The sequence below is a fragment of the Lactuca virosa genome, chromosome 7 (assembly GCF_052849685.1).
Source record: "Lactuca virosa cultivar CGN04683 chromosome 7, Lactuca_virosa_CGN04683_v6, whole genome shotgun sequence".
Lineage (NCBI taxonomy): Eukaryota > Viridiplantae > Streptophyta > Magnoliopsida > Asterales > Asteraceae > Lactuca > Lactuca virosa.
The window spans coordinates 95,213,530-95,227,521 of record NC_136432.1 but is presented as its reverse complement, the minus strand read 5'-3'; the positions used below and the strand labels follow the sequence as shown (position 1 = coordinate 95,227,521).

General features: G+C 36.1%; 1 protein-coding gene across 1 annotated transcript; it reads right to left on the bottom strand.

Annotated features, from left to right (window-relative positions):
- Positions 1–2,703: 2,703 nt before the first annotated feature.
- Positions 2,704–11,509, bottom strand: LOC145126944 (TMV resistance protein N-like). The gene is made up of 13 exons (XM_079062209.1): positions 10,550–11,509; positions 10,389–10,457; positions 9,702–9,926; positions 9,232–9,592; positions 8,836–9,086; positions 8,149–8,740; positions 7,962–8,059; positions 7,789–7,881; positions 7,562–7,693; positions 7,384–7,461; positions 4,637–4,706; positions 4,304–4,392; positions 2,704–2,769 (listed from the first exon to the last, which is right to left on the bottom strand). Exons 1-13 carry the CDS (start codon positions 11,507–11,509, stop codon positions 2,704–2,706), a joined length of 3,084 nt encoding a protein of 1,027 aa, XP_078918335.1.
- Positions 11,510–13,992: the final 2,483 nt, after the last annotated feature.

Here is a 13,992-nt window from a genome sequence, read left to right as displayed (position 1 = left end):
TGGGGGTATCAACCTATTTATACTTGAGGGATCAAACCTAAAACCCTAATGGGACAATCCCATTGGCCCATAGGCCCATGAATGGTGACAACCAATCATATTATGCCATGCAGCATCTTCTGGATCATTTTTCCATCTTGAGCATCATAGAGGACTTCATAACATGCTTGGCTCATCAAGGACCAAGATGGTCCATCTTGTGCCATCATGGCGAAACACAAATATGGATGTCGCAAGTGGTTTCAAGTGTGGGACAAGAACATCAAGATAGGAGCAAAAACACCACCATGGCGTAATAGGAACATGCATGTCACAACGAAGCCATGCATGACGCAAGAGCATACCTCATGGCACAAGAAGGATCCTCATAGTGCATGAAGAACCCCTCATGGCGAAAGAGGGAGCATTATGGCACAAGAAGGAATGTCATGGCGCAAGAGCATCCTTCTTGGCCCATGCCTTTAACATATGGCGCAAAAATGTCCCCTTGTTTCTCCACATCACTTCCAAGTGCTCCAAACCTCTTCCAGGTGTTCCAAACCCCCTTCTACATGATCTGTTCCTTTGGCACTTGGTCCATTCCTTTGTCAAACGATCCATTCCTTTGTCACATGCTCCTTAAACCCCAAGTGCTCCATTGTGATCTAAGTGCTCCATGTTGGACAAGACGTCATACATCAACAATATCCCACTTGAAGGCTTGAAAAACTTCATTTTTCATTCAAAGTCTTAATCATTCTCTCAATCTCTCTCCCTTTCTACGCCAACCGCCGTCCTTAAAATCTTGGAAGGGTAGCTGAATCCATGCATGGCTTCAACTTTTCAGTGGTACACACCTTAGTATATTCATCTGCTGATTTCTCCGTACTAAGGAATTTCTTCAGCTTATTAGTCCCTTAGTTAATTGTATTGAACTATCTGGTCAGCCGCATCTTAAGCTCAACGTGATGGAACCAGCAATCAACACGTCATACGAATTTAATATGAGGATGATGTATGAGGAGCTTAACTTCTTCAAGTAACAACCGTGATCAACCTCACGTCTTCTAAACCTACTCCTCCTCATGAAGTTATCAAACTTTAAGTAACACTGCTTAGAAGTTTGCTTCATGTCATACATGTTTTCTTTCTTCTTGAACACCGGCTTTTTGTTACCAGTTGTAAGAGTACTTTTTGGCTATGCCTTCAAGATGTCTCCTTCCAAGTTATCATAAAGGATATCAGCTGTAACTTGTATTCACATCTAGGTGCTCTAGATGGAGATTTTCTGAGGCCACTACATTTAACATAGAAGTAATTGTAGTCATCTTCGCAACTGGAGAATCATACACTCCCTTCTATTATATTCCCTTGACCACCAATCGTCCCTTGCAAGTTTTACCGTCATCTATCCCATCCTTAACTTGAAACATCTTACTGCTCTGCAGTCCGCACAACTTGTTATCCATAGCCTTTTCCTACTATATGGAGTTCATCCTCAAGGCCTCTAGTTTTGACCCATCCTCACACATCAACATGTCATTGGTTGATGGAGAATACCTCACTGGAGTACTTTGCTTCGTGGTCCTTTGAATAATATGTGGTTTGATCTTTGAAACACCTACATCTCCACCCTTATAACCATTATCACCAGAGCTCCCACTATTTCCAAGTTTATCAGAGCTCCCACTTTTTCTTGAACATCTGCATATCCTTTGACGAAAGATAGGTTTTGCATGATAATGAGATCCTCCCACTGAAGAATCTGAAGTTGGACTGTAAACACTAGAATGAACTGAAACCGACTTCCCAAACTTAGGTGGATTTCCTATCTTCGCAAAATTGACTTTCTTTTGTCTGCCAATAGAACATGGCTTAGAAACATCTGTCACATTCTTCGATTCTGGCATCCTCCCACTGGATACAGTCTTCCTCATTCCATCCTCACTCATATGAACAAATCTCTTTTTGGCATAGAGTGGATGTTCTAACTCCTTCAACAGTGCTTGCGTCCTCTTCAGAAACCTCCACCATATATAGTGTACCATGTTTCTGACCCTTAGCAATGATCAAGTTTCCCTTCTTCACTTTCCACTTGTGATCAAAAAATGTAACATGAAGACCTTCATTATCAAGTTGTCCAACTCAACATCCTCTTTACATCTGAAATGAACTTGACTTTCTTCAAAATCCAATCTGTACGCAGAGTCGTCTTGAGAACCAAATCTCCAACACCCATGATATCCAGAAACTTGTTATCTGCTAGCCTGACCTTCCCTTGGTAATGCCTGAAGTTCTGCATCACATCTTTGGAATGACTAGCGTGACATGATGCACCAGAATCCAACACCCATGATTCTATTGAATTTTTAACTGAACATATGAGTGCGTCACCTTCAAAATCTTCTGCCATATTCATCTCCTTTTAGCCTTTATCCGGCATGAGAATTGGGCAATGACTTTTGACATGACCATTCTCTTTGCAGTTCAAACAGGTCACGTCCCTCCTGCTGTTCTGTCCACCTCTCCTTCTCAAATTCAATCTTCTACTTCCCCCACATCCTCTGTTGGACCCCTTCCTATATCTTTATTACTTAGAAGACTATTTGAAGCTTCTCCAACGCTCCATCTACGTACATCCTCTCTAAGGATTAAATCGTGAATGCCTTCAAATGTCATCTTAGCACCCCTAGCCGAGCTGTTAACTGTTGTCATTGTACCGAATCAACTTTCAGGAAAAGATGGTAATGGTAGCAATGCCATGACTTCATCTTCAAATTTAATATCAACCTACATCAACCTTGAAAGGATTGAATTAAATTCATTAACTTTATCAGTCACTAAGCCACCCTTCTTCATCTTCAGATTTACCAATTGCCGAATCAAGTGAACCCTATTCGCAACTAAAGGTTTTTAATACATGTTAGTGTATTGATCAAATCATGAGTAGTCTTCACATTGACAATGTTGTATGCAACATTCTTTGCCAATGATAATCTCACCACACCAAGTGCCTTCCGATCTAACAATTCCCAATCCTCCTGTGTTAGGCGTGTCAAACCCAACAAATAATAGGGGTGTAATTGACTCCAGATACACTGGTTTAATGCACTAAAAAGTAGTACAGGGCAAGCAGGGTCGAACCACAGAGACGCGGGATAAAAGTCTATACCTCTTTGCGCAAGGTACTTTGGTCACAAAGGGGGATTTGTTTGCAAAAAGTCAAATAATGAAAATAACAATCAACTTTGAAACATGCAGAAAATGAAATAAATTTGTAAACAAGTTGTAAAAGTGCTTCCAGTTCTAGTTCTCAATGTTGTCATTTAACCTGATTATGACTTGATGTAATTTGTGATTGCTATTCTAAGTTGGTAATAAAAGATATTAACGCGCTCTAATACCTCTTGCTTGCTAAATTATCTAACCAAAACACGCTCTTTGTCTAGACCTAGTTTTACTAATTCAAACTAAACACGCTCTTAGTTTGTATTGAAAATATGCATTAAGATTTGTACAAGCTTCCCAACAATGTTCATTTCTTCTCATACGCTCGGAAGTGTGAAAACATGTGATATATGTTTTACAATAAGAAAACTTATTGTTTGTTACCAATCATTAACTTTATAGAATGATTAGGTGCCCTAAAAGTTAATTAACTACACAAAAATTCAATTCATGAAAGTGGCCAATCAAACATAAATCAAATTCAAGAATTCTAGTTTGAACGAAAACATAATCACTAGAATAGAATCACAAATCAAACATCAAATCATATGCTTCAAGTCAAGCAATCAACATGTTTTGAACAAGAACTAAAAACTAGGGCTTCTTAGCCACACATGGCTAAGAACAAATCAAACAATTATAAAGATGGAATTAGAATGTTTAATGCTTACAAAAATGAAATCAAAAGTGTTTGTATTGATTAGGCCTTCTCAAAAGCTCCTAAACTTCTCCCAAAATCGCCCAAGATCGCCCCTAGTTGCTCCATAAACCGTCTCCCCTCTAAAAATGACGTCTTCCCTTCTTTTATTAAAGTCCACGTGCTTGCCATAAGGCCATGCGTTTTTAGCATGACAATGCGTTTTGCCCATGTGTTTTTGGCATGACCATTTGTCTTGACCATGTGTTTTTGGCATGACCCATGCTTTTTGCTAAAAGTCCATTAAGTCTTCACTGTTGGCTCCATCTTCAGTCTAGCTTCAACATGAGTCATGTTGCTCTAAATATAAGATGAGAAAGGACAAACACGACCCATGTCGGTATGACATGAGCCGTGCTTCAAACGTAGTCATTTGCTATGATGATAATGCACAATTACTCGGGTTCCGTCTTCTTGTTCTCTTCCATTGCATGACCGGTTCATCTTCTCTTCATGCTCCAAGTTCCATGATGCATGCTCCATAATGCCTGCAAAATAAATCAAAAATAATGAAGTAGCAGACATTCTTAATGAAATATGCAATTGCCCTAATAATTAACTAAATGCAAGAGTTATGAAGTAGAATGCTATGAAAGGACGGAAGTAAACATGCAAAATAGGTGCATAAAATGCACCTATCATCCTGCTTCATTTCTTCATGTTTAGTTTTGTACAATGGTTCATGTAAATTATTTTGGTCTATGTAGTCTTCGATTTGTATTTTCCAGAAACCAAAATCGTGGCCATTGAATTTGTCAATCTCTACTCTACCGTCTTCAGTCATAGCTCTGATACCAATTTGCTGGGTGACAACAAAACAAGTTAAGCACTTCAGAAAAATATCAAAACAAATTTTGGTGAACTTGCGAAAATAAAACTTCTGAAAATGTAAATCAAGTGAACACAATATTTAATGTGGTGAGAGAGAGAGAGAGATAGAGAGAGAGAGAGAGTGTGAGGGAGAGAGAGACAGAGAGAGAGGATTTTATTAACTTTCTGGAACTATTACAAACACTCAAAATTGTATCTCATTTTGAGCTCTCACAGAAATCTAACAATTTACAATGATGGGGGTTATGAGCCTATTTATACTTGAGTGATCAAACCTAAAACCCTAATGGGCCAAGCCCATTGGCCTATAGACCCATGAATGGTGACAACCAATCATATTCTGCCATGCAGCATCTTCTTGTTCATTCTTCCATCTTGAGCATCATAGAGGACTTCATAGCATACTTGGCTCATCAAGGACCAAGATGGTCCATCTTGCGCCATCATGGCGCAACACGAATATGGATGGCACAAGTGGTTTCAAGTGTGGCCCAAGAACATCAAGATTGAAGCAACAACACCACCATGGCGCAACAGGAACATGCATGGTGCAATGAAGCCATGCATGACGCAAGAGCATACCTCATGGCGCAAGAGAGATCCTCATGGCGCAAGAGGAAGCCCTCATGGCGCAAGATGGAGCATTATGGCACAAGAAGGAATGACATGGCGCAAGAGCATCCTTCTTGGCCTATCCCTTTAACATATGGCGCAACAAGGTCTCCTCGTTGCTCCATATCACTCCCAAGTACTCCACATCTCTTCCAGGTGTTCCAAACCTCCTTCTACATGATCCGTTCCTTTGGCACTTGATCCGTTCCTTTGTCAGACGATCCATTCCTTTCTCAGATGATCCATTCCTTTGTCACATGCTCTATGAACCCCCCCCCCCCCAAGTGCCCCATTGTGATCTAAGTGGTCCATGTTGGAGAAGACTTCATACCTCAACAAGAACTTAGTGATAAGATGTGATACCATGTTTCAAGATTATTCTCCGATTCCCCTTCTCATTCCAACATTATATATATATATATATATATATATATATATATATATATATATATATATATATATATATATATATATATATATATATATATATATATATATATATATATATATGAAGAGGGACAAATACATGGGTCAAACACTATATAGAAAATACAAATAAATAATAAAACACCAACAAGTACCATTTTCCACTAAGGTGCATGCATGCATATGTTTCCCATGAGACCGAGTCATGCCTACAATAAGATATTACAGATTTTCTAAGACATGCTTCTACGCATTCCTTCGTGGCATTGTCTCTTCAATGGTCTATAGACTATAAACCTGTCCTGATGGCTGCAGCAAACCGTGGGCCTGTTCCGAAATTAATTCTTCCTATTGTTTGGCAAACATTGATTGACAGATCCATAATTCAGCCAGCACAATAAAATTAACAAAATGTAAAATAAAGTAAAACTTAACTTGAAAAAAATACAATGTTACATAATAAGAAACAAATCACGATCTATAACTGTTCACTTTGAATTTTCATCGTTTGGAAATGATTATTTCCGTTGACTCACAAATAGCTGCAGCCAGCTTAGTTTTTCCGCATCATCCCTCTTAGTTCTTATTTGGTTGGATGTGGCGGTGTACTAAATGCATTGGGATAGAGTTTATGCCCCACAATACCAACAATTTCTCTAATAACAGACGTCTCATTATTCCTGGAAAAATGATGTCAATTCTGAATTTAGAAAGTCTCTTGGGGTAGGAGTATATTGCATCAATTTATAATTTCATTTGCAATACTTAATTATGTCCTGTTTGGTTGGATGGAAGGGAATAATGAAATAATGGAATATACAAGGAAATTAAATAAACAAGCTAATGTAATGAATCATTATATTCCATGAACATTTTTAGTACTTGTTATCTAGAAATCGAAAGCATTTTTGTATGAATTCTTTATATTATATGTAAATACAGTATATAACTTTAAATCTATTTTATATATTATTTTAATCATAATTCACAAACATTTATTTAAAATACTATAGATTAAGCATAATAAAAGGTCACTAAACCCCAAATAAGTAAGACTAAAAGTGATGTTTTTTCTTATGTTCAAAATAATAAAAAATTGACATCGATTAAAATGAGAAAAAAAAATTAAAAATAAATGGTATCTAGAAATGTTACATAAAAAGTAAATTATATTGCAATTTTCATTCCATTCCATGATCGTGGAAGAAAAAGAATAAACCTCTTAACAAAGTATTTAAAATTAATAAAATGTAAGGGTGCATTTAGTTGCGGAAAAATGAGCCGTTTTCCAGAAAAATTTTCCAAGAAAAATGAGAATTTTGAAAACACGTTTAGTTTATCTATTTTTTTAAATTTTTCATGGAAAATGAAAATTTTCCATTTTCTAAAACTACAAAGAAGTTGAAATTTTTTGAAAAACCAATAATTATTGTTTTCCACATTTTTCTAATTCCAAAATATTTCTAAAATATAAACACACACTTACTCCTACCTCTACCTACCCCTATCTTAACACCCCAACCCCCACAAACACACACCATTTGATGAAGTGGAGTGGGTGAATACAAGTTTTTGTAACCCTTCTTTCAGCAAATATTTTTTCTACTTACCTTTGCTGGCGAGTCACCAGATTCAGTGACAGCTTTCATCTCCTTCATGTGTAGGCTCATTGATGTGATCTCCACCGACTGTTTAGTTGTATATTTGTCAAATACAGAAAGGGTAAATATCATATACACGGAATGACTGAACCATTTCTCATATCGGCTAAGCTTAATGTTATATTACCTCTGATTCTGAGACACTAGATTCAGATCTAGTGGCAGATTTCATCGTCTCCTTGAGTGAGCTTGATGTGAACTCACTAGTTTCAGCAATAGATGCTTTAGACGTGTCCACATCAGTGTTCGCATGCTGTTGCTTGTAAATTTGTAAGTTGAGGAGAAGGTAAAATTCATATGTGAGACAATACTAAGCTCTTGTCTGTTTAATTATTAGGCTTGATGTAAAATTACCTTTGATGCAGTAGCAGAAATCATTGATGGGATCCCCAGAGTTTTACCAACATGAGATGATTTTGACATCTCTCCAATCTTGTAATTTTGTTCCTGTTTGTTTCGATAAACACATATAATCGAATCTTGGTTTATCATCAAATTAACATCAAAATATTAAAACAAAAATCTACCGATTCAGAAGCACGGACTATGCATTTAACAGTTTTCAATTCTATAAATGACCGATTCAACTGCTGAGGTGTGCCTGTCTTTCTCCATCCTCGTATCTCTGTAACAATGCGTGATATGAGAAATATACTTTGTGGCATAAAATATAATTAAAAACTGGCCAGAATTAGCTTGAAAAGAAGAGCATACCTGTACAGTCAACGGTATCACCAACTAAAATCTTAAACCAATCAGGAGTCAGTCTTCCAACCTCGATAAACTCAAAGAAATCACGGCGACAAAGATAATATGCTCCTGTTCTTAGTTGAAATCCAGAATAATCTCCTCCAAGAATTTTTACCCATTCCATGTCATTTTCCATGGTCTCATTTACTACCTCATCATCATCATGTGTGTACACAAGGCTTACACCACACTCGAGTATCTCCAACCCATTCATCACAGTGGTAGAAACATTAACTCTATCTCCAACTTTCAATGTGTTTCCAATTGGCCAATAGCTTAACCATATACCAACTTCACCAGATGCAGGTTTGCCAAAGACTATGGGATTATACATCAAATCAACACCATTGCTAGTGGTGATTTTAGTGAACCATGCCCAATCCTCACCTGATGTTTTATACTTGAGAATTATGTTTAATCCCTTAAGCCTCCTATCCTTTGGTCCCAAAGGCACATTAAATGACAATGATGTGGATTCTGATATATAATCAGGTGTCATATTAGGATCATTTATGTCTGGTAGAGAAGCGCTCATTATGTTGAATTCATACAATATCTGCACCACACACACAGCACACTTCAGGCATTCATATTTTAATAACTTTGCAGTTTGTATCTTTGTGATGATTTTTAGAGACACTAACAGCAAACCTGGATACACAAACTTCTGCCTTTGGTGAGCTCATCATCTCCAACCAGGCACAGCTCACGATTTTGATGTTCTTTTAGCCATTTCAAATGTCCCAAATCAGTTTCATCAACTTTGACTAGTGGCACTAGTTTAATAAAGCCTTCAATTTCTAACAAATTAAGACAGCCTTCATAGCCGAACTCTTGCAATGTGAATCGACATGATTCGAAAGTTACTCTCTCCAATGACTTACAGTAATATACATACAATTCTGCAAGTGTAGTAGGAAGACATAGAATCCATTTAAGTCTTAAGCACCAAGTCAAGTCAAGGACACGGAGATTTTTAAGATGATTGTACATAGGCAAGAATTCGAATAGTTATTTCCTAGATTCAATGCAAAAACGATTGAATACTGAAACTCAGAGGAGAAGAATCAGTACTCTGAAGGTAGCAGTCATTGAGGAATAACTGCTGCAATGAAGGTGGCAAGGAGAAGGTAGATTGTCCTGTAACTTGTTCATCAGAAGTTGAAACTTTTAGCTCTTTTAATGGATTTGTATTCTGCATCTTCCATGAATTCTTCCACAATTTCTCACACCCTGTCATGTTCAATAGAGCAAGACTATTAAGCAGCCGAATGGTCTCACAAACATGAACCAAACTGTGGCAGTTCCAGAGAATCAGAGTCTCAAGATTAGGGAGTCGGGAAATATTGTGGATTTCGAGTAACTTGTGGGAGTCTTTAAGATTGAGAATCTGCAATGATGGAAGAACCTGTTGAAAAAGTAACAAGAGTTACTTAGCATTGTAAATCCACCAAATGACCATAAAAATAGAGAAGCTAAAAGGACAAGAAATAAGAAGAGGATATATAACTCCCTACCATGGGTAGTTCAAAGACTTCCAGGCAGCTATAGCTCATATCTAAAGCAACCAAGTTCCCCATGAATAAATCAGAAGGTATGGTTCTTAAATGGAATCCAATCCAGCAGAGCCATCTTAGTTGTTCTGAAAAGTTCTCGTAGGATCCAGTTACTTGCACAAATTTGAGCTGGAGCAATTTCAAGTTATCCATGTTTTTAAGCGAATCTGTCATCAGCTCTGTAATCTGCAAAGTTAGCAAAAAAAGAATTAGTATCGTTACCTCATATCTATATAATTAAATGCACCAAACATACCCTAAGGGTCATGATACTATGCTCAAGGTCCTGATTGGCTGTAAAGTGAAAATTACTGAGATAAATTCAGATACATTACGTTCTACATCTCCAGCCTGAAAAAGGTAGCACTATACCGAGTTGAGCTGAGCTCGAAAGTATTGATTACTACATCAAACTCGAGCTTCAATCAAGTTTTAGTGTGGAATCGAGCTCAAGCTTGGTGCCCAATTGACTTGATTACACCCCCCCCCCCCTCCTCCCGCCCTCCCAAAAAAAAAAAAAAAAAAAAAGAACAACAAAAAGACAAAAAAACAAAAGACAAATTACAAGAATTATGATGTACTAAGAAAATCTTCATAGTTCTTTCTTTACATATAAAGAAAATGCATCATTTTTAACTAATGTATTACCTTGAATACATTATTCTCTTCCTTTAACATTTGCATGTCAAGTGCCATTCCTTCCATTGTTTCTGAACCCTAAATATAAAAAGGACAAAGCTGTAGAATTTTAGATGAAAAGCAATGCGCGAAAGGCAAAATAAGCTTCAACATTATCTTACGCATCTCACCTTTCCTTTTCTTAACACATCATAGGATTCCGTATTAAGCCACACTCTACTACGTTTTGTAGGGTCTTTCGGAGATTCTTCATTGACTATCGTTTTCCCCATCTCTTGGAGTAACCGATGCATCATTACTTTTTTGTTTGGTGACACAGAAAGAAGGCATCTATTAGTTAGGGTCTTAATCCCAGATAATGCTGAGTAATCATGCTCCAATATCTTTACCACATAATCCAAGTCCGTGCCAATAAAGAAACAAGCAATATGCAAAAACAACTCCTTGTTAGAGTGACGTGGCAATAACTCATAGCTCCTCCTGAGTACACGTTGAATTCCAGAATCAATCTCTCTATCCAATAATTTCAATGTACTTCTCCAGTGAAGGATGTTATCTGTCTTTGGTATGTCTGCACTAACAAATAAAGACGAACCCAACACTTCAAGAGCTAGTGGATTCCCTTCACAATAACGTATTGCTTGTATTGTGAACTTCTCGAATCCTTCCATGGGAATTTTTGATCTAAATGCATGACGACTTAAAAGCTCAAGTGATTCATCGTCATCCAATAATTTCATTTTGTATTTTCGACACCTCAAAGATCTGGGGCCAAGCCATTCTTCTGTATCTAGAACCCTTGTTGTTATAATAATCTTGCTTTGTGTATTAATCATGCTATTCCCAAGTAAAGCTATTAACTGGCCCTGTTCGACAATGTCATCAAGAACAATAAGTGCTTTTTTTGTTTGTAAGGCCTCCTCAATCTTACACATACAATGAGAAACACTAGGTATTTTTCTATTCTTGCCCCCTAAAATGTCTCCCAAAAGTTTTTCCTGTAGCTCACATAAATCACGGGAATTTTTGCATCTACCACCTACGTCTTCAAGGAAACTAATGTTTTCAAAAGTTCGCCAATTTGAATCTATAATGCACTTGGCCAACATTGTCTTCCCACTTCCTCCCATGCCAAAAATTCTTCTTCAGATTGCTTTAGCCAGGAATTGATATCTTTATCACGAGTGTCTATCCCTGTTAGATTTGGTGGAAGACTAACCAATTTGAAATCTAGTTTATTGTGAATTGTATGAACGATATCAGCCAAAAACTTCGTTTCGAGCCTGGAATAATAGAAGGAAAATGACCAAGTTCAGCAAATGTCGTTTAAGATGCAACCAAAGAAAACAGTGGGGGATTAACAAGCATCACATACGTATAATCAACTGATTCATGTTTAAATTCAATCATATTTAATACTTTTGGAGACATAGTAATTCAAACATTACATTAAAAGAGTACGATGATATAGAAGAAAATATAAAAGCTTGATCACGTACAAGAGAAAACGAGGAATGTGAGCAAACAAATTAAGAATATTCAATCCATAAAGAATCATATGTTCCGATCCTAGTAAGAACTATATGACAATGAAAACCAAGAATGTGAGCAAACAAATTAAGCAAACTATATTAGATATGTGGGTATAAACTATCAGCCAAAAATTGTTTTGGAAACTCTAATGTTTTTCATGTGTGTATGATAAACTTCAGGGTTGTACCATTATGCCCTTTCCAGCAGCAGACTTAAATTTCCCCACCTAATATGTAATATTCCATTGTTTTTTCCTTGCTAAAAGAGTAAAAGTTTCACAATTACCATTATATTAGTGTTCCCCGCTTATCTTGCATAATCCTAAACATTAGATGGTATAAAGAGTAGTTGATGAGGTGATTAGGTCAAATATAACTTGAAACAATTATATTAAGAATTTAGAAGAAATTTAGTTGCAACATTAACTTTGTTGTGGGAAAGGGCAGTATCGCAGAGTTCTTTTGATCAAGAGTTCAGTCATATATAATCCCTAAAAGGCAACATATCAGTGTTATAAAAGGAATCTACCGAGTCAAAATTTTGAGCTAAACCAACTTTTTTGCCGGAATTTCACACTACTAACAATAAGAAATAAGAAACAGATTATATATGAATAAGGATGCTCTTTTAGTAACGATTAAATTATAAGTAATAGAGAAAAACATACCCAGAAAGAACCATCACTACTACAAAAATAGTCAAAAGACCCGGTTAAATCAATTAAAGAACCCGGTTTGCAACCGGGTTTGATGTTCGGCGAGTCCTACGCGAAAATACGGTTTTAAACCGGGTCTTTTAATGACAAAAAGAGCCCGGTTCATTATCATATAACTGGGTCATATAACAATTGCGATGCCACTTCCTTACATGGATTATAACCCGGTTTCCATGTAAAAAACCGGGTCTTATAAAAACTCTCAACAATGTTTTCATATGCAAATCAAAGCCCAGTTACTTGATAAACAACTATGTCATTTAGTACACTAATTTATTTAAAAAACATATATATTTAAAATATAAATACCATTACCAACAAATTATGCAGGTTACAACTAGTATATAATATAGCTACTTTTGAATTCAACAAACAAAATGTCACCATATTAATTTCTAAATGAATTTTTACATGTTAATATCACTAAGAACCTATCTTACAAAATATCTAAAGATATCTCAATTCTCAAATGTACCCAACAGAGACACCAACTTCTTTTCCATTTCCCACAAATATCAATATGGTTGCATTCATTTGTGCTTCAAGTGTGAACCTCCGATGACATAAACATATAGCCTGCTAAAATTTGAAAAGATGGAGGTGTTGGTCCTGAAAGTCATGAGATACAACAATTATTTCACTAATACGTTAGTATACTCTAAATCAAAGTCCAAAGTATAAATCACTATTTCAAGTTTCACCTAAATATTTCCAATAACATACTACACAAAATTCATAAATAGTTACCTTAAACATAAGAAATGATGCGAGTACTTTTTCCATGATACCAAAGAATTCTCTAATGAATATCAGTTAATTTCCCCTGCACAATATCAAAAGTTTAAAAATCAAAGTCAAACATGCAAATATTCCAACTAATTAGTTATTAAAAAAGATATTAACAACCTACATATCGGCTAAAAAAATTATTCATGGATGTTTTGCATTACCAAAAGCTTATATTACACATCTAGTTTGAATTATTTTGACTGTCATTTCAATGTACCAGTTTCTATCATATCATCCCTAGCTAATTTTGTTGTCACACTCTTTCCAACTCCGGTTTCCAAATTACATAAAACATAAATTCCATTTTACAAAAAAAAATTAATAATAATAAAATAATATAGAAATGACTTTGTACAAACCTGATAAGGATATATATTAACATTTACACCATATGCAAAATATAATAAACTTACTTAGACACCCTTATTTTACTTATCTTAATTCTTTAACATCACAATATCACTTTCAAAGAACTTCTCATCATGTCATTATAAGTAGCATGAGCAATGCCACACACATGGGGCCTATTTAGAATCTTTTCTTTGCAAACCTTGATAACATCACTTCTAGAAAGTA

Coding starts and splice junctions, on each gene's coding strand:
- LOC145126944 (XM_079062209.1), bottom strand. CDS start 11,509: ATGGGAGGAAGTGGGAAGACAATGTTGGCCAAGTGCATTATAGATTCA. Junction 4,393..4,636: donor ATTCAATGGCCACGATTTTG/GTTTCTGGAAAA, acceptor TTTATTTTGCAG/GCATTATGGAGCATGCATCA. Junction 2,770..4,303: donor AACAAGAAGACGGAACCCGA/GTAATTGTGCAT, acceptor AGGTTGATGTAG/GTTGATATTAAATTTGAAGA.